Source organism: Leptonotus elevatus, chromosome 3 (genome assembly GCF_054856555.1).
Source record: "Leptonotus elevatus isolate MCC_2025b chromosome 3, RoL_Lele_1.0, whole genome shotgun sequence".
NCBI classification, from domain to species: domain Eukaryota; kingdom Metazoa; phylum Chordata; class Actinopteri; order Syngnathiformes; family Syngnathidae; genus Leptonotus; species Leptonotus elevatus.
Window position 1 is genome coordinate 28,059,592 of NC_141241.1, and position 21,574 is coordinate 28,081,165.

General features: G+C 38.6%; 1 protein-coding gene across 4 annotated transcripts in view; it reads right to left on the bottom strand.

Annotated features, from left to right (window-relative positions):
• Positions 1 to 688: 688 nt before the first annotated feature.
• ano1a (anoctamin 1, calcium activated chloride channel a) overlaps positions 689 to 21,574 on the bottom strand; it is a 55,771-nt gene continuing 34,885 nt past the window's right edge. For 3 of the 4 annotated variants that reach the window (XM_086070829.1, XM_086070827.1, XM_086070826.1), the window contains 11 exons: positions 18,736 to 18,810; positions 17,077 to 17,278; positions 16,829 to 16,940; positions 14,109 to 14,166; positions 13,144 to 13,244; positions 7,332 to 7,474; positions 5,964 to 6,116; positions 5,290 to 5,342; positions 4,983 to 5,167; positions 4,754 to 4,859; positions 689 to 3,010 (listed from right to left, as the gene is read on the bottom strand). In XM_086070829.1, coding sequence (XP_085926955.1) covers positions 2,768 to 3,010; positions 4,754 to 4,859; positions 4,983 to 5,167; positions 5,290 to 5,342; positions 5,964 to 6,116; positions 7,332 to 7,474; positions 13,144 to 13,244; positions 14,109 to 14,166; positions 16,829 to 16,940; positions 17,077 to 17,278; positions 18,736 to 18,810 — 1,431 coding nt within the window. In that variant the 3' untranslated portion in view covers positions 689 to 2,767. The remainder of the gene's footprint in view (positions 3,011 to 4,753; positions 4,860 to 4,982; positions 5,168 to 5,289; positions 5,343 to 5,963; positions 6,117 to 7,331; positions 7,475 to 13,143; positions 13,245 to 14,108; positions 14,167 to 16,828; positions 16,941 to 17,076; positions 17,279 to 18,735; positions 18,811 to 21,574) is intronic. The other variant, XR_015094333.1, reaches the window with a different exon arrangement.

Here is a 21,574-nt window from a genome sequence, read left to right on the forward strand (position 1 = left end):
ATGCTGAGGAAAACAACCACAGCAAACAGGCAGGTTAATTGAACGAAAAACAATTAACAATAAATTCTTATCAGTGAAGACTTTTATATGATAAAAGACAGGACTTAATAAAAAAGACAGGACTTAACAAAACAGACCATACAACAGACTACACTTTTCAGTCTACAGTTAATCTGCATAGTAAAACGTTACCGTTTTCGTCCACTAATGCTCCTTGGTAAATATTTAGCAATGCTATTGCTCAAGATTCTGTCTTATTGACAAATAATCTGTATTTCTGAATAGTTTATTTTTGTTTTAAGGTATTTATAAAAGGCAACAGGCAAGGTTAAAATGTTTATTTACAATATAAATTGTACTCAAGAGATTGTCAAGGCTATAAAAAGTAATAATTTAAGGCAATTCATTCATTTATAGCATATGGTAGGGTGACCAAATGTACCCTCTTTTGGGAGGAAAGACCATTTTCTTACGTCCTGTTGGGGCGTCCGGGGGTTTTATAAATTCATGAAAATGTCCGGTTGGAATTGCATGACTAATTGGAGGTGAAGTACACTATGTAACTGCGACTGGTACCACACTTTCAAGGCCGGGGCAAGAGTCCTCTTTTTCTTTTCTTTTTTAAATAGGAATCTGGTCACCCTAGCATATGGCTTAAATACAGTAAAAGGATACACAAAACATACCGTTTGAGTTATTAATGGCAATTATTGTTTATTTGTATTGTAGCTCTTACAGTGTGTTCACACAAAAGAAGGTTGAATAAAAGTTATGAACCATCAGTTGGAGAGACCACCGTAATTTCAACCAAAGATGCTACAAAATGTTATAGAGCATATATATTTTATTTATTTTCCATTATATATATATATATATATATATATATATATATAAAAAAAATTAAATTATAACTTCTAGTCCAAATAAATATGAGATCATGACCTGGCACCCTAAATCTGACCTGCTGCTGTTTACAGTGAAAGGTAGAGGGAGGGGCCGCGCATCATCTCAGAGTGTTAGCGCTATTGATAGATGGATGGCTCGCTTATGTTATTGTCTATACATCAAAAACCTTTACAATGAAAAGGTCCGAGCCCTCAGGTACTGCATTAAGAAAGCGGCAAAAGGAGGAGGAGGAAAAACGGGCCCAGATTAGAGGCATGTATGTCAGTCAGTCAGTATTTTCTATAAAACATAAACAAAATAGCGTTAATTTTTCGAAGTTTCCCGTCAATTGTTAACAAAATGGGCGTCTGTCATTGACCTAATTATTTTTACTACTTTTTGTATGTAGCTTACACAAATATATTGTACATAGTTTGAAAACATTTTGTAGTTAATGTCAGCACAAATTACACTAAACAGTTGTATTGCACTGTATTTATGCCATTTATTTGTATTACTTGTAGTTGGGGGAGCTACAATCTACACTTTGGCCTAGGGCACCAAATCACCTAGGGTCAAATCACGGCCCTGCTGTGAGCTCAGGTGAGCGCGACTGTCCTTTGAGTTCCTTTGATTGTGGTAGCAATGCGCAGATATCCAGAGAGAAGGTTGAGTTGCGGCGGCAATCGATGTGAGTTGAGCCTCCTACCAGACCCTGGCCTCACGCTAAGAGTTGACTGACAGGGCGTTCATAGGCTCCTGGTCTATAGTCATAGCTCACCATCGTCGGAGTCGGAGTCGGAGTCGGAGTCGGAGTCGGAGTCGGAGTCGGAGTCGGAGTCGGAGTCGGAGTCGGAGTCGGAGTCGGAGTCGGAGTCGGAGTCGGAGTCGGAGTCGGAGTCGGAGCACCTAGTCTGCAGCTGCTGCTGCTCCTTGGCTTCTCTCTCATCTAACTGAAAATAGTGAAGCCAGGGCAGCTTATATAGTGTCTAACTGATGATTAGTTGATTGAAAACAGGTGCTGTGTGGCGTGGTGTGTTCAGGTACCGGCGGGAGTGTGGGAAAAACACTACTGAGGCAAAAAGTGTTCTTAACCCTGGTTACACACACACGCACACACTTCTGGACAATATAAAACGTCTTTTCTTTACATTGAGACTTTTCTGTCATTCCGATTGAAATCATTCCGATTGAAGATCTTGATTGATTGATCTTGATCGTGACATGATCTCATTTGGTTTCATTCACATCAGAATTCAAGGCTCCATGTAAACCTGGCTTTAGCGTCTTCAGTTAACCTAACATGCAGTGTCTTGAAATATAGAAGGAAGCTCGAGTACCCGCAGACAATTTATACCAGCACGGGAAGAACTAGCAAACAACACAAAGACGGCCTTAGCTGAGATTTGAACCCTGAACCCTGAAATGTGAGGCAGACATGCTACCTCAATATACAATCCTCAAGAAAAAAATCATAAACCACACAATATAATGATTAATAACAGTAAAAAGTACATTGTAATCATGTTGTAAAAAACCCTAAAATGATCAATCGCACTGTGACTACATTAAGACTTTAAGTTTGATAACAAAATTATTTAAAAACCCAGAATGCAGTGCAAAGCTGCTTTCGTGGAACTGCATAACATTTTATAGCTATAGAGGATGAAAAGAGATGAGCAGGTTATTCACTTAATGAGTTTTATACTGTAGGGTCGGCCATAAGTTAATGTTGTTGTATTGTATCATGTTGTATCTTATGATTTAGACCCCCAAAACATTTTTGAATAAAAAAAAAAAAATTATCCTCTGTATGGAAAGTTAAGGGCCACCCTTTATTTTATTTGAGTAATTTGTGCTTATGTTTCCAGAAGCTAATAGTTTAATAGCAGTTTGTGTTTGACACAGGCCGAGAGCGTGGTTGTTGCGGGCTCTGGTTCGAGGAAGACGGGGAAGTACAACTGTTATGGTTGTGACTGTCCCGTAAAGCAAGCATCTTTCCGTGCTCTTCTTTCATGAATAGCTCCACCATGAGGATCTTCTCCTTGTGGATCTGGAGACTGATGTCCTTTGGAATGTCTGGGATCAACCAATCCACAAAGTCACTCATGAGCATCACCACATTCTGCAAAGGCAAAAGGCAGCAAATGAGGAAATATTTGAAACATAAGAATAAAGAGAAAGGGCAAGTGATAAATGTTTTTGTATATCTCTAATGAAATAATGAAGGCTATAATGCTGTTTATGCATACAAAGCAATTTCCAAGGTGGAGGGAACTGGTCAGAGCTATATTATTCTCAAAAGTAGAAAGCTGGGATCAGCGGTAAACCTTCAAAGTAGTTCAACGTAACAGAATCAACTCCTCATTCATCTGTACTGATGAAGCAGAATGAGGAGCAACTAGGAGTTCAGTATCTTCCTCAAGGACACTTTGAAACGGTCAAAAGGGCCAGGGCTTGACCCCACAACCTCTGCGTTGAGAGACAACCACTGAGCAACATATTGATATGATTCAATAGATTTTTGGGTGCAGTACACACTAAATATTGTAGAGTAAATTTTATTCTGAAAAAGACTATTCAGTCCCAATCTAAACAGCAAACTTTATATACAGTAGAGAGTAAAATATAAAAACAACAACAACAAAAAAACAACAACCGCTGAGGAACAATCACAGAACTTTCAGGCAGCCAACCTAACCACTGACCCATGCCACTCGTACTCAGAGTCAATATAGCGCAGATGTCAAGTGGAATCCATGTATAGCTAAATTACTTTGGGAAACATCAGCAATATGTCAGCTCACAATAAATCTAGCATAGCTCAAGTGGTAGAGTGGCTGTCTTCCATGATGAAGACTGTGGGATCGTTCCTCAACCCTTGAGCATTTTATTGTTGTTGTTGTTTTTTTAAGGATTTTAGTCTCTTCCAAATGTAAAAGTTTACTCTGTTTAGAGAGGGACCAAATATAGTATTTTTAGAGTAAAATTTACTCTATGAAATTTACTGTACTCAGCTCATAATTACGTTCTGCAGGAGGCTCTCAGCTGTGTTCAAGAAGATAGACATCAAAAACATGCAGGACTGCGGCTCTCTAGGACGGAACTTGCCTACCCCTGCTCTAACCAAACCGTGCCCGGGCCCAGTTGCCTCTGATATATACGCCATCACATTGACTCACGCAAGAAGAAGACGTCATCATAGCACTTCATCATCAGACCAATATGAGCCCTTTGCTGCTGCCATCTCTTTGGTAGGGACACTCTGGTTGTTGTATGGCCAACAGTTCTGGTCACTCGCTATATACGTCGCACATACGTACGTGACGTCATGGTTACGTTTCGCGCGGCGACTACTCACCGCGGCTGTGTGCATGTGCGACCAACCGTACTGTTCTCTGGCCCACCTCTCCCAATTGTGCTAAACTGGGGATCAGAACCGTACTCAGGCGTGGATCGATTGCGCTCACACTACCAGACTTTAGCAGCAAGCGTACAATGGCCCTCGTATAAGTAAGGAAGTCGCACAACAACATTTACAGATTTTGGAACTCGTGCACCTAATTATAAGACACGCCATCGATTTTTGAGAAAATGTAAGACTTTTAAGTGCGCTTTATGGACGTGAAAATATGGTAAACCTAATATATGAATTGCAGGGGAGGGTGACGACTCTCGTGTAGCCCAATGTAGCGGTGTAAGAGTAGTGTTTCTTCTTCACACAAGTAAAAGTAAAACGTATTGTGTAGTAAAACTACTCTTAGAAGTAATTTTTTTTCAAAAAGTTACTCAAGTAAATGTAGCGGAGTAAATGTAACTTGTTACTACCCACTTCTGGTTACTCATCATCGTATGTGTGGTTACAAACCTGAAAGACAACAACAAAAGCCAGGCGAACAGCAAGAATGGCCCAGAACTCCTTCGAGAAATCATATGGTGTGCTGGACCAGGATGGCTCTCTGTAGTCTTTATACCTAATTCAGACACATAAATAACGTCCTCAAATCATCTGTCAGAAGGTCACATCTTTACTCGTTATGCCGCATGGACATCATGAGTACTATGAATAATTAGCCAGCTGTAAAACATAACCTCACCTGCATATTTCTACTTTATAGCCTAGGATCATTGGCTGGACAGGGTCTGTGCCTGGCTCAAAGTCACTCACGTTGAAGTAAGACAGAGAGTGATTGACAAAGCCGTGCATGCTGCCATCAGGACTGTACATGTACTGGTACACAAGCCGTGGAATGAAGTCAGATGTGAAAGAGATCACAAAGGCCTGGGAACCAAAAACGATGTATTACTACTGTCTTCAAGAAAGGTGGATGAGATGATATGGGCAACATTGTTAGCTTGGAGCATGATTTGCAAGGGTATATGTTGACTGACTTGAAAACTCACATTTACGATGACAGCCACCTTGCTGAGGCCCCTTAACAGGTTGTACCAGATACCTACAAACAAGAAAGAATGACCGTCACCAAGTATAACATCTGAATGTCGGTCTTGGGCGTGCTATTGGGATTTCAGTGAGTGCACCCCCAGCTGCACCTGGGCTCAAGTCTACCATGAACTTAAAACTGCATCCATCCATTCATTCATCATCTACCACTTATCCGGAGTCGGGTTGCGAGGGCAGCAGCTTTAACATGGAAGCCCAGACTTCCCTCTCCCCAATCACTTCGTATATCTCTGCCGGCAGGATCCCAAGGCGTTCCCAGGCCAGCCGAGAGACATAGTCTCTCTAGTGTGTTCTGGGTCGTCCCCGGGGACTCCTTCCGGTGGGACATGCCCGGAACACCTCTTCAGGGAGACATCTAATCCAGATGACCAAGCCATCTCAGCTGCATTATTTATTATTTATTTTAATGATATTATAAGAATACACCGCTCAAATCACCACACAAATGTGCATAGGATTTATGTTCATGGGATCATGTAGACTCAGCTGAGAATAACTTTTATTTGGGTTTATTAACACAGGTGGGACTGACCTTTAAAAGCTTTTTACAAAGAAAATCTGTTGAATGAGGCCCAGAGTTGATCAATGTGTGTGTCTCTGGAAGAACACCTACCAATGTTTTTGGCTCTGACTGCAATCGGCCTTCGGAGTTCCGTAACAAACTTTTTGGCATCCAGACGTATCTCAATGATGTTATTCAGAAGAGCGAAGAGTGGAGCCAGAGGAAATGAGGCCACAAAAAGAGTCACCATCCCAAATTGGATGACTACAGAAACATGAGACAGTTGCTCTTGTTAAAATACTGTAGAGGGCGAATTCAACAAGAAATCATAAATGATGTAAAACAGATGTAGGATATCAGATCTGAGAAACGAATGTGATCTTAGACAAATGACCCAAAAATACATAGGGTCTGTTTTTATTTTTATTTTTATTTACATTAAAGGGACAGTGTCTAGATATTTTTTGATTTTTCAATCTTTATTTAAAAAACACTATTAATTTCAATAATATGCAAAAAATATGTTCTATCACAACGTAATTCATTTTTAAATTAGGGTTGTCAGGCAATAATTTTTTTTAAGCGTAATTAATCGCATGACTTCAACAGTTAACTCACGATTAATCGCAAGTTTTATATCTGTTCCATATGCACAATAAAATGTACTCTTACATAACATACTCTTGTTAACATAAAAGTGGGATTTTTTTTAAACTAATACAAATATGACTGCATATTTTAGTCATTGATACAGTAATTTCATAATAATTCATTACATTGAGGTAAAATTAAAAAGAAAATGAGTGTGATATTGATTTGTGTTGGTTATTTTTCTGCCACTAGGTGGCATAATTGCATTTGTAAGACATTGGTGAAAGCGCAGTGCATTTTTCTTTTCATATTAAGAGCTGTCTAATCTTTAACATGAAGTAACTTGTGAAATTTTGTACATTTTAAAAATTGTAAATATACAAATTGACCCCAGTCTCCACAAATATATGCATTATTTTTCAATTTATTACTGCTAAATTTTGACGTGGACGTGTCTGCTGCGTTGCGACTGGAATTCCCCCAGTACAGGCTTTCCAAGTAAGGGGCGGTCATTAATCACGTGTTTTAAAAAACAATTGTGGCATTAAAGGAACTTAAAATTAACTTAAAATTAACGCACTAATTTTGACATCCCTATTTAAAGTATAATTGTAGGTCTAGTATATCGCTAATTATGTTACGTAGGTTGTGTCCCACTTACAGCCAGGAGGCTGACATATTACTCCGCCATATTTTTGCTATGTGCACATGCTTTCAAATGCATGCGCTTGGAATTTAGGTCATTGCATTCTATTAGTTCACCACTCGATGGCAATTTTTTTCCCTTTAAATGCTTTCAACGTTTTTTTTCCCCTACCATGACACCCTGCTCACCCTTACCTCATACATTATCTAGTATCTAATGGTAATTTTCTAAAATTAACATACTTATTTCCATGTACTCTGGGTTAAGACCAACAAAAGGACAGAGGTAATGGTCCTTCTCGTGTTGTTGCAAGGTTTTGGCCAGCTCCTCTTGTTGCTTTGGGTCCAGCTCAGACTTTTTCTTATGTAGCATTTTTTTCAGCTTGCTACAGAAAAACAAAGAACAATGAAAGTAGTGTCCCCCTTGTGGCTCACCAAACACGGCCCCACCACATCACAAACTTTTTGTCAACCACTGTGTCTATAATAAAAAAGGTACATAAATGAGAAAAGTTTATAGAATTCATGGCTGTGTCACAAACTGTGATTGCGGAGATGGTTGATGAACGTCTGGTTAAGTTCACTAGTAAAAGGTATTCTCAAGTGTCCTGGATACTGTTGCTCATGCTCAGAGGTGGCAAATCCAGGTCCAGAAAGTAAAAACCTTGCCACAGTTTGGCTTTAGCCCTTTGTGCTAGTTAGCTAGCTCCCTAGCAGGTAAACGAGCACCCGGGAAACTAGCGAGGGAGGTCGCTAGCTAGCACATGGGGCTAAAGCCAAACTGGCAGGGTTTTTACTTTCTGGACCTGAATTTGCCACCTCTGCATGCTGATTTTCTGTGGTTCCTAAACTCACTAGTCCCCTAAATAAAAAGGCACCAAAACTCCTCTTGACATAAAACATGTTAAAGGGACAACTGGTGTATGCACACAATCACCAGAAGAAATTTATCAAATTTTTAATAACTATTATCGCAACCTATACTCAGAAACATATATTGAGGCATATTGAGGCATTCTTCAGTAGCTTAAATATACCTCAGTTAACTACTGAATATAAAGATATGTTAGATGCGCCACTTACTATAAACGAGTTGTACGGTGCTCTAGATAGCAAGCCTACTGGCAGAGCACCTGGCCCGGATGGTTATCCGGCTATATTTTTTAAGCACTTCTGGTTAATGCTTGCTCCACTATTCTTAAGAGTAGTAACAGAAATTAAAACTAATGGTTACATACGCCCACACATGAATACAGCAGCAATTAAACTTTTATTAAAGCCAGAAAAAGACCCCACCCTTCCATCAAGTTACCGTCCGATTTCACTAATTAACACTGATATTAAAATTATCACTAAGGCTTTCGCATCTAGACGAGAAACAGTAATCTCGACAATCATTCATAGCGACCAAACAGGCTTTATTAAAGATCGTCACTCTACTAATAATATTAGGAGGCTCTTTAACCTTATTAGCATGTCACAGCGGCATGATAAAAAGGCAGTTACTATATCATTGGATGCAGAAAAAGCTTTCGACAAAGTTAACTGGTCCTTCCTCTTTGCTGTTTTAAATAAATTTGGCTTTGGGAAGTCATTTATTCACTGGGTGTCAGTATTATATGATTCTCCTAAAGATACAGTTACTACTAATGGGATTATATCTCAGAGTTTTACTCTACAGAGAGGCACAAGACAGGGATGCCCACTGTCCCCTTTTTTATTTGCAATATTTATTGAGCCGCTTGCATTAGCCATACGCCAGGAAAGAAGGATTCAAGGAATTCACTCTGGGGTAGCAGAACACAAAATTAATCTATATGCGATGATATTTTACTTTATTTAGAAAAGCCTGCTATTTCGTTAGGGGAAGTATTTAACTTAATAACTAAATTCTCACATTTATCAGATTATTCTATTAACTGGACAAAATCAACACTACTACCTATTACAGAAAATTCATGGAACCCTGCAAGCCAGGACCCACACTACTCATTTCCTATAGGTAATTTAAAATACTTAGGCATAAAAATCTCACCTAAATTAACTGTTTTAATTCATTTAAACTTTACTCCACTTCTTGATAGCATTTATAGTGACTTGGAGCGCTGAAATAATCTTCCTATTTCTCTAATAGGACGAATAGCCACCATTAAAATGAAAGTTTTACCCAAAATACAAATTTTTTTCTCAATGATTCCATTTAAACCTACGGCTAACTGGTTCCAGTTGTTGGACTCGGACGTTATAACATGTTACTGGAATAAAAAACAAAACAAAGATTAGTCTATCTACTCTTCAGAAAAGTAAATCCAAAGGAGGTCTAGAGGCACCAAATTTTATGCATTACTATATAGCTAACCAGCTACAATATATCATTCTATGGGCACAACCCAACAGAGATACTAACTGTTGGCTGGAACTAGAACAGAAGGATTGTAATAACCTCAGACTTCTAGATTTATTCTTTATTACAACATCGATTAAGCGACATAATTGTTTTAAAAACCCAATAATTTCCGCCACCCTGACTGCCTGGTGGAAGGCACTAGAAATTACAAAAGCCCAAGTGGAGCCCTGCGGGCTTTCTCCCCTATGGCATAACCTCGATTTAACAACCAATCGTTTTATTTAGGTGTGTGGGAGCAGAAAGGAATTACACATCTCCACCATCTCTTCTCAGATAATATGTTTATATCATATACATCCTTGCTCCAAAAATACAAAATAAAAAACGGAATTTTTCTATATTATCTGCAAGTTAAAAGTATGATAAAGAAACAAATTCCAACACTTCGGGGTACGCTCCAACCGCCTGTTTTAGCTAAAGATATTACCAAGCTTTCTCCGACAACAACAAAAAAATTCTCAAAAATATATAAGTTACTTTCATATACTAATAAAATGTCTTTACCCATCTCGAAACGGGAGACAGACTTGTCTATAGCTCCGGAATCTGACTTTTGGATTAAAGTTTGTGAAAACGTATTTAAAATGACAAAACACACACATTTACAACTTATGCAATATAAAAGTATTCATAGAACATACATTACTCAATATATGATGAAGAAAATGGGATTCTCAGACTCCGACATTTGTCTCCAGTGTTGACAAAACACTACAGACACTTATTTTCATGCTTTATGGTTATGCACTCCGGTTATGTATTTCTGGACTAAAGTCTTAGAAAAACTTTCCGCTATCTTGGGCTGTAGGATACCTTTATCTCCAAACTTGTGTTTGCTAGGTGACCTAACAACTACTGACTTACCACATAAACAATTTCAATCTACATTTGTAGCCCTTACTATCGCAAAAAAAACAATTCTTGTTAACTGGAAAAATAAACAAACTCTTGAATATCGACCAATGATCTAACCTCCTCATAAATCACATTTTAATGGAAAAAATATCTGCCTCAAATAAAAACCAAATATCAAAATTTATAGAAACATAGTCTACGTATATAGAATATTTTAACCTAAATCAGGTTACTTAATTCTGCCTGTTAGCGAGAGCCACCACATCGCGATAACTTACATTGCTGTTTCTGTATTTGGCAATTTGTAACTAATGGTTGTGTTTTTATAGTCAGGAACCCAGTTGCTGCCAGCAGGATCGAGCAGACTACATCAAACGACACCTTAATCACCAACTCCTCAAGATTCACCTCCAATGGTCACCAAGGGTTAATATTCGGATTCACTGTATGCCAGTGGGTTAATTCTATAGGTGCTGTCCCCCCCTGGCTGGGCGCGGGTGGCTCTGCCCTTCTGTTGGCTGCTGGGTGGCGGCTGTGTCTTGGCCGTTCCCTGGGTCTCTTGGGGGGTGCTGCGTTGCGGGGCTCTCCCTGGTGTCCGGGGCGGCGTCCCGTGGTTCCCTCTCCACGCGGCGGGAGGTGGGGTGGGCACGGGTGCCCTCTCCGCTCCGCTGTCCGGCCCCTCTTCTGCACCGATGCCTGGGTGCGGGGGGTCCTTGGTGTCTGGGGCTGGCGGTTGGTGGGGGGGTGTCTGGGAGTTTGGGGGCCTGGGGGCGGTTGGGGCTGGGTTGGGGTGGATGGCGGGGGGGGATGGGGGTTGTGGGGGGAGCGGGGGCTGTGGACCGGTGGGGTGCCTGGCGGGCCTGCAGTGCCAAGTACTGCTGCGTTGGGTTGGGGGCGCGGGCCGTGTTGGGGGGCGCTCCTGCTCCTGGGTTTGCTCTCCGGCCGGTGGCCCGGGGGTTGTCCCTTGGTGCTGCCGTGGCCTGGGGGGCCCTGAGGTGTTGCGCTTGCTCTGTCCTGGCAGGGGTCGACGGCTCCCCTTTTTGGTGGAGATTTTCATGCATGCCAGATCCACCACACCAGCATCTATCGAAATTCAGACACAATCTGCTTCTTCCTCTGGTCGTTGAATCGGTGGAGGCTGGTCTCTGTGGATCTCACTCTGCTTCGTCTGTCCTTCCTTCCTTTCCTCAGTCTCTCCTTTGGTCTCTTGAGGCTTCCCTGATTTATTGGAATTTAGATGTTTCTGGGGTTGGTGAAGGACTCTGGTTGGTGGCCTGGTGGGTGGTGTCTGGTCGGTGCTGGATTTCACTTTCCTTTCTTTTCTTTGGTCCTTCCTCGGGTCTCCTAACGGCCCCATGACTCTGACTGGATTCTGAAGTGTTCGGTTTAGGTGAACGGTATGGGATTTTTTTAATAGGTTTTAGGTGAACTAATGAATACACACTCACGCGCACGCACACACGCACACACGCACATACACATACTCAACCACATACAAAATACAAATTAATAAACATTTTAAAAAATAATAATTAAAAAAAAAAGAGAGCAATGATGATGACATGTCAAATCGGCAAAATTACAGAATGAACTGAGCTCTCCAGAAAAAACAGAAAAAAAAACAAGAAAAAAACTTGTTGAAGCAGTATTTAGCTCTTATGCTACACAGAAATGGAATAAGCTTTCAACATAAGCCAAGTTAGCCACATGCCACCTGTGTACGTGCTTTTAAATCCAGGTTAAAAACTATGCTCTAGGTCTTTTAAAGCATTTAATAATCAGTTTTTCCCAAACTCTTATTATTGCGCTATATGTTCTTTTATGACTTTATTAAGCTACTTTTGATTTATTTAGTTGGCTTTAAATGTCTCTAACTCTTATGTTAGTCGTGCAGTGCTTTTAAATGTTGTACTTTTTATTATGTAAAGCAAATTGAGCTACTCTGTGTATGAAATGCACAAAATAAAGCTGTCTTGTCTTGCTTTGTTTTTGTTGCGTGTTTTGGGCCATTATTCTGTTGTAACAATGACAAATGGAAGAGGCTTTGTCAAGTTCTGGGGTTGCTCTACTACATCCAGTCAAGGTGTCTTGAATCTGTCGAGTACATTGAAACCTCAAGACTATCCAGGCATTCTTTTTTATAGTGTTCGAGCGCCTAGGAAGGCGAATGAAAATACTGTTGTTTTCTCGTACATGCTAGTTTCTACATGGGTAAAGGTGATTTTGGGCAAATGCTTGAGATAGTGTACAATATACTCTGCAATCCATCTTGCTTCTAGCACTAAATATAAGGACCGGAAGGTGAGTTTTTGTGTGTGAAAAAGGTCCAGGTGACGTCTTGTTACCATTTGTCTCAACCTGGGTAGTACCTTGTCAAGTTTTAGTTAGTTTTCAATAGTGTTTGTTTATACTTTGACCCTTGTTGTTTTGGACTTTTGTTGTTAAATTATTATTATTATTTTTAGCATCCCTATCTCACTGCCTTGCTTCCTCCCTACAACGCTGTCAAATAAGCCCAAACAAAAAGTTTGTATTTGGTATAAATGTTCTTGCATTATTCGACATAGCATGCAATGTTAGCTTGGTTTCTTGTTACAGACAGAAATAACTGTTCAAGGACATGAATATCGTAGTGTAGTTTAGCTCGCAAGACGTTTGTCAGGTTCTGTGTACGGAAAACATTTTAATCTAACTTTTCCTAAAACTGAAAAAATTAGCTCACTTTGGTTGCCATGTGATGGCCATCAGACCAGTATTGGAATTATTCCAAAGAAATGAAAGGTTAGCACTTACGGTAAGCCAACCTCAAATAGGTTGTTTTGGATGAGCTGCTTGCCAAGCATGGTGATGCATAACTGGATGCATAACTCCATAAGGCAGTCTGCATTGGCACACTGAAAAACAGGACATAAAGACGCTCAACTCATCATGCTAAGTGTTGCATGTGTGGAGACAAATAATCACTTTTCATCAAGTTTTAAAATATTATTAGAATCAAATTTCTTACCTTAAATTTAGTGATAGACCGATATGGGTTTTTCAAGGCCGATACGATACCGATTATCAGTAGTCAAGGTGATCGATAACCGATATTTCATGCCGATATTCATTTGCAGTAAAAGAGAAAATCTTAGCGTCAAAATTATAAAAAACAAACACCTTTCTCTTTTCATTTTAAACATATCAAGAATTGACAGCTTTGTTTAAAAAATATATAATAAAAACTGCAGAGAGCTTCCAGGGTCATCAGCACGTGTTAAACTAAACTAAAAACTAAGCAAGTAGTTCCCTAAAGTTTTCTACTGTAAATAAAGTTTTTTAAAATTTCAACATAATTTCTTAATTTTATTTAATTTTATTTTATTTTTCAAAATATTTTTTTAGGGAGTTCCCAGTGTCTGCATACTTTTTATAAAGGGGAAATTTAAATAATCTATAAATGAAAAGTTCCCTGTATCCTAGATTTTCGCAGACAGTGAAAAATTGTCTGAATATGCTCGAAATGTCTTTGCGACAAGTAAAAACTGTCTGTGAACATATTACAAATCCTGATTAAAACCCTGAATCCGCTACGTTCTTAAGCATTCACCGCTAAGTGAGATACCAGCGTTATCGGCCTTCAGATTCGTATAAAGACCAATGCCGATATTTTGTATTTTGACAAATATCGGCACCAATAATCGTCCCGGCCGATAATCGGTCTATCCCTAATTAAATTATATGAAATATATATCTTAAATATAAAACTCTATTGTTACCTCTTCCATTCTGTATGATCCTACAACATACAGGTATTTTCCTGGCCGCCCAACAAGCCTATTGAACAAGCAAATGTTTTAAATAAAAACACACATGCACACAGACACACGCATATGACGTGTAGCAAGCAAGAACCTTGTATGCATCATAAGATTTGTAACAACTTAATTTTGGGAACCTTTGCATCTGCTGTTGTGCTTTTGGGTGCCTTTTGTCTGTTTCCTAAAGTGACTATCCCACTGAACTGTGAATATTGCCAAATGTTGCAAATGTTGAATTTGCCAACTAATGAGGTTGTCGTCTTTGTCATTTTGTGTCATTTTGTGACTTTTTTGCGACATTTGAGACAATGTGCGAATTCACCTCAAATTTGAGTCAGATTGACCCACACAAGATATGAAAATTATTATTTTTCGTTTTCTTGTTTTTAGAAGATGTAATTATTGGACATTTTTGTCCAGTCTTTGCCATCGCTGTGACATGTTGCATGCGTGCAACATGGCCCTGTTCATTTTGGACTTTTTTCCTGGTCTATTGTGCTATAAAAATAAATATGCCGTCGTCAAGTATTGCCATAATTTAGATAGCACTCCTCCCCATCTCAAATTACATATTCTTTCGTTGAGAAAGAAAAAAATATATATTGCGGAAGCGAGTAGTGACTGGCGAACACAGCCAACCTGTGTTTGTGTGTGCAAATGGTACATTACGGTGTCATACGAAGAAAATATTAGAATGAAACTCGCAATATTTTGGATAATTAAACGAGAAGCGTTGCCATATTCATATGCTTATGCATAACAGCGCTTTCGATATTAACTCATTCAGACCCCAAAAACGCATAAATACGTTTTTTAAAGAATTTGTCCTGCTCTCCCAAAAACGTATTTATACATGTTTGTTGTTGTTTTTTTATGCTAGAACATACAAAAGGCTTTGATACAGCTTCTGACATGAAGAGGTAGCTTAAAGCAATAGTAGTTATTACAAAAAACGGCTAGCAGGTGGCAGCAGAGTATAAGAGATCAACCAGGGCCATGTTGCAAACAAGCTGATTTGCCCACAGTTCTAAACAAATTTGTGAATAATGATGAAACTTATCTATATTCTAATGCTAATTGCTGCAAAACTGAAATGGATAGAAGTATACTTTTTTCTGATAAAAAGAAGAGACTCTAATTTTTCTTTTGGTAAGTTCCATGATTTTATAGCAATAGAACAGAATATTCTCCGGACCTTGCAAAATCAGTTAAAATCTGGTAAAACAGCCAGGAGCGAAGGGGGTTGCTTCAGTGAAAATGACTGAGAGTGAATGAGTTAATATTATCCAAAATATTACGAGTTTCCTTGTAATATTTTCAGACTATTATTATCACATATGTCTACACTTTAACCTGCAGATGGGTAGTAGTGCTAATTATGGCAATACTTGACGACGCCATACTCATTTTTATAGGATAATAGAACAGAAAATAAGTCCAAAATGAACAGGCACGCAACACGTCACGGCGATGACGTGGACTGCACAATAATGTCCAATATGACAGTGTACATTGTATGTCATCATTTTGACACTTAACTTATTCACTCCCAGCCATTTTCACTGAAGCAACCTGCGGCTGTTTTATTGGATTTTGACTGATTTTGCAAGGTCCACAGAATATTATGTTCTATTGCTATGAAAACATTAGTTTAGAGTCTCTTCTTAAATCAGGAAAAAAAGTATATTTTTATCCGTTTTAGTTTTGCAGCAATTAGCATTAGTATATAGCTAAGTTTTAGGTAATAACTGCCATTGCTTTAAGCGACCTCTTCATGTCAGAAGCTGTATCAAAAAGCCTTCTTTATTCTCTAGCATTAAAAAAAAACATAAATACGTTTTGGGGAGTGCAGGACAGAGTATTAAAAAACATTCATTAATACGTTTTTGGGTTTGAATGAGTTAATCTGCTAAAAAAATAATAATCAGGGAGTCAGATGCAATTGATATTTTAATATTCATATAGCCTACGCCATGGGCCGCATTTTGTTGCGTTTTGGAAAATTTTTCTTGTGCTTGACTGTCCGCACTGTCTGCGTGGTGGGCACATTGAGAAAATATGTTCAACACATGTCTCCAAGCTGGATTTTTGTTTGTAGTTTTTGAAATATAATTTCCTCCAAACAGATCTTGCTCCGCCTAAACACAAGCACTCTCACCGTAGTGAATGGGTATCAGAATGAATTTATGAATGGGGCCTCAGAAAGAACTTTGCCGACATGTCTTATGACAAATCAAGACGGTATTTACAAGCAAATGCACATGTTGGCGAAACAATGGATTCGCAACAATGGCGACTAATTAACAGAAACGCAAAACAAATGTGATATTTTCCGAATCCTGATGAAACGCAACATTCGTAATGTTCGGCAATGTTTGCAGCTCAGTGGGATAGAGGCTTTAACGATTATCTAATTTGAAATCCAATTTCACTTACTGCAATAGATGCCACATTTAGCAAAACGCCACAAAACCCAATTTAAATACAGTTAAATGAGAACTCACAAATGCAAGTCTGTTGTGTGGCATGGAAGCAGTATACAAGGGAAACCTTCAATAAATAAATGGGATTAATTGAGTTTTTTAAAGTTACACTAATTGGCCTGAGTAAAAGTGACAGTACCAATAATTTAATTTAAGTGCAGCGCCACAAAACTAGTAAACTGTGTTAATTCTTACCTCCCCCTAAAAAAAGCCAAATAAACAAGAGGCGTGAAAGCGTTGACAAACTTCAAAATAAACGTCTTGAAGATAAGCCGCTCTTCAAAGCTTTTGTCTGTTTTTGGAACCTCTGCAAAAGAAAGAAAAAAGAAAAATACAAAATAAAAATGTATCAAATATGGCTCTTTCTATGAGAATGATCCAATTCCAGACACCATAACATTCGAGACCAATATTTCAAGCTTTTGAGTGAATTTGTTTCTTACCAAGTCGAGTGAGCCAGCGTGCAACAGCGCCATAGATTTCATCTAAGATGATAATGATGACGAGGTTGATGATGGCAGCTGTTGTTTTGACGGTGGCTCGGACATTGTACCGTGCTGCAGGGTAGGTGCTAATGTGTAATGCTGTTTTAATGCTAATGCGGTAGAGGACAACTCCAAAGACAATTACAAAAGTCACTGCTATCTATGAGAAAGAAGAAAGAGAACAATTTAGCAATAGAAACCAGTGAAGGATTAATCTACTGTATCACTGCTTTTCTGGCAAATCAGATTTTTTTTTTGTATTAACAGTTTTATATCTTCAAGGAGACACATTTATGCACTTGTTTCACAATCTTAAACAGTTTCCAGGTTACCCACATCATGCATGCAGTTAGTCTTAATAAGATGTTAGTTTTCATAGTAACTCCCTTAGTAAGCCACAGTTACAGTAGCAGCAAGCCTTATTGTATATAGTTGGCCATTTTTCTTTCATTTTGAATTCTAATTAGTCAGTTGTTAATAATACTCTTCTCTGCAATGTGTCAAAATACTACATATAGTCTTGAACTATTTCTGAAATTGGCCACAGAATACTATTGAGTTATTCTGCATAAAATGGCTGCCATTTATAAATTGCACTTTTACAATTTTGAAGCAAATATTGGATTCATTCCTCATGATTCCTATGTGGGAATGATACAGGACCCAAACGACAAACCTCCCTTTAGCCGAGAAGTCTTAGGACTTGTTGCTTTTCTCATTCACAATTATAACACCTGTACCTTCAACTCAAAGGACTGGTATGAGAAACCCTCAGTGGAATGTAGATTGCTGCCATTGACATGTGATCATAACCACAAGAAAGTCAATAAAATAGTTTTAGAGGAGAAAACACCACACAACACCTTTTTATTATTATATATTTTTTTTTAGATTAGCCTCTGGAGAACACAGGGTCTGGTCGATTCACATTTCAAGGGCTAATGTAGACATGGACCAAATTGCCTTGCCAATCAACATTTCTACTACTACACCCATCTCAACATTGTTGAAATGGCGACTCCAAAAGGCGATCACAACTGCAAGATGCTTGACTCATTCGGTTTTCCCCAATTTAACAGAACGATAAAATAATGAAACTTCATGTCTATGCAATAAGTAGAACTCTATGAAATATTTTAATGTATTCATTGTTTAATGGCTGTGTGTTCATTTTTTTTTAAATCATTGCATGATCTACATTAATTAGTTTGCTTGTAGTAAGAATCACACTTTTGAATTAGAACATGTCTTATTTCTTTTACAATTAATTGCAGATTTACAGGGTTCGTACTTGCACTGCAATGGCGCCCCTTTAATTTGACTTTGTAGCCGAGGTTAATTTAGGAACTAGCCCTTGCCCTCACAAATATTTAATCAAACTTATTAAATCAGCGCAATATTCGCTACAACGGCATGGATTGTAAAATGGCTGTACATTGGAATGTCATTTTTTTATTTTTTTATTTGGGGGCTTAATGGTATGGGATGCCAGTCAACATTTAATTTCCCTTAAATTATGCACACCGAATCAAGCATAATGAGCAGAAAGGATATTGTTAAAACATTTCTTTCAATAAGGCTGTTAAAGGATCAAATTGAAAGTGACGTGCTACTCACCATGAAAGCCATCATGGCCACAATCTCCAAGTAAGCTGGCAGTCTGTCTGTACATGTCAGCTTCACTTTCTCATCCTAACATAAAAATGGAGTAAATACACAGCAACATAAAAACACACTGCATCTGACTGGATTATTGAATATATATATATATATTGTATACAAAAGATGCACATACCCAAAACATATAGTGTACAGTATACAGAATCACTGTGTCTCCAGTGGAGCATAGCTAATTCAGCCTCAAGCAACTATGTCATAGTCAAGTCAACTGAGAATAGGGTCAAGAGACTCTTTTCTTCATAAACAGACAAACACAAAAAGCTAAATTCCCAACATTTGGCCTTTATACAAATACACAAGCTAGTTACAATTTATAATGATAATTTAAAATTGACTACTGTATATGAGGTGCAGTCAAAATGGAATGAGCCCTTTTAAATTACGCGACTTATTGTATATGGTCATTCATATTTTTTCCAGAAATTTCAATAGTGTGTAGTATAAACTAGTGTTAATCCGATACCGTTTTTTGGCCCCCGATACCGCTTCCGATACCCAGCTTTGCCGTATCGGCCGATGCCGATACCATACCGATACCTACGTTTTGGGGGTTTTTTCAACATGAAAAAGCTGTCCTGCCATTGGTTCAGAGCATTCAAGGGCCATTAGGATATCTGAGCTCAGCATGCAGTGAACATGTCACACATCAGTGAATGTCGTGCATGTGCAAGACACAAGATGATGCATCCAAAATCCTATATTAGCGTCAGAATGAATGGTATAGGCATGTTACATGTTAGTGCTCACCGATACAGATACCACTGTTTTAATGCAGTATCGGGGCCTCTGCCGATACCAGTATCGGTACCGGAACAACACTAGTATAAACTGTTAAATTTCTTTGATAGTATCCTCTTCAAGTCAGCCATTTGGAAATAAAATCAGCATTGGGTGTCCGTCAGAAGCGAAGAGCTGATTAAATAATAATAAACATTTTGAAAATATTGGAGAAAGTTGATGGGAATGGTGCAATAGTCAAAATGTGGGTTTCAAAGTGGGATCAAAGGTGAAGTAAAAGTTTAAACAACAGACAAAGAAGTGGTGGGCCATCGTGAGCGGGTAATCCTGGAGACAGTGTTAGGGGTGAGAAACTACTCAGAAAAGATCGCAGAATCACAATTGATGACATTGTTGAGCTTTTTGGAACAAGCCAGGGAAGTGCTTCAAATATTGTGAGGCAGCTAGAATTGGCAAAGGTTTCTGTCAGGGGGGTCGAAGACGCCCACAAGCAAGCCTGTTTTGAAGCTTGTTTGGAGTTATTGAGTGTCACAAGAGTGACAAAACTTTCCTCAACCGTATAGTGACAGGAGATTAGACCTGTGCTCCAATCTTTTGAAAATCTTTAACAGTACTTCTGTTGTAGGAACTTTCAGTTTATGTTGATTATGGCGGCGCCATATGGACAAAAGCGGTATTGTTAAGTCTGAAGGAAGACCACATTTCCTATGAGGACAAGTGCATTGCGTTGTTTCTTAGTTCAGAGTGAAATCCAGGCCATTGTTGATCCTTGACTGTCCTTTTATCCGGGTAGCTTCCCTTCTTCTTTTTTCATTTTTGTCTACTCAGACAAAACTTTTCAGTTGTTTTGCAGTTCCTACCAGAAAAGCAGTAATCGTGCGTCAACATTCAAATTAACTTACGTCTTTTTATGGGAAAAGGGGGTAGTGACGAATGCCAAAAAGCAGTCAGCATATTTGTAGTTTTTTTGTGTGGCAGTGTTCCTACCATCCTCCTCAAAGTTGTTTAGTGCCAGTAAAAATGATACAGAACCCACCTGACCATGGCAAAGGTACCATTCAACTTGTTTTAAGTTGATGTTTCATCAGAAGAGTCAGGAAAATATTTTATTAAGGTTGAAAAGTTCCTTAGTGATACTTTAATGTTGTGACTCTTCTTTTGTCATATAGGCTTTTATTCTGTCATATAGGCCTTTATTCTGTCATATAGAATTAAACCTGGTCTTACTTGGAGTTACTGAATGACACGTCAAAACGTCTAGTTTTCTTCCATGTGTTGCTCTCTGTTGTTACTTTGTATTTTTTTTTGTCTATAAAGACTTTAATTTTTTCTGTGTCCTGTCAGCATTTGGGTCCAAGTTCTGGTACTCACATGACAGGTTCCCCTTCCAAAACTAGGAATTCACTCACAGCTGTTTGCTTCTGACAGACATCCAATAATGGCTAAAAAAAAATCATTTTGTCTATAAATCTATATCGTCCTGTGGTTTTTCTTTTTTAAGACAAAAAAAGGTTGATTTTTATTTTGATTAGTTTCGGCGACAACTGCCGCCTTCCTCAGAAGCAGTCAAACTGACAGTTATCAGCTGATGTTCCTGGGCGTAGCCGGCGTGGCGGAGCTGTCATGTGACCCTCCACGCCGACTATGCGCTCCGTAGTCGGCGTGGAGATCATCGAGCGATGGAGGGCGTAGTCGGCGTGGAGCGTCACATAACATGACATCCAATAATGACATTATTTCCAAAATGACTGACAGGAAGTGGATATGGTCCAATTTTTTTTTTAACATTATACATTTGAAGACACTGATTAGAGGACACAGCTTGGTGCTAAAATTATTATTTTTAATTGAAAATTATTTATTTTTATTATCATTACTATCTTTTTTAGGGGTACTGTCATTTTTGTCCAGGCCTGTTTCTTTAGTTCAAAATTAATAATTATGTTAAACCACAATTGAAAAGCAATGACTGATTTGATGACTGGTTTGCATTGGATACTTTCAAAATGTTTAAAAATGTGTATTACTTTTGTCAGCA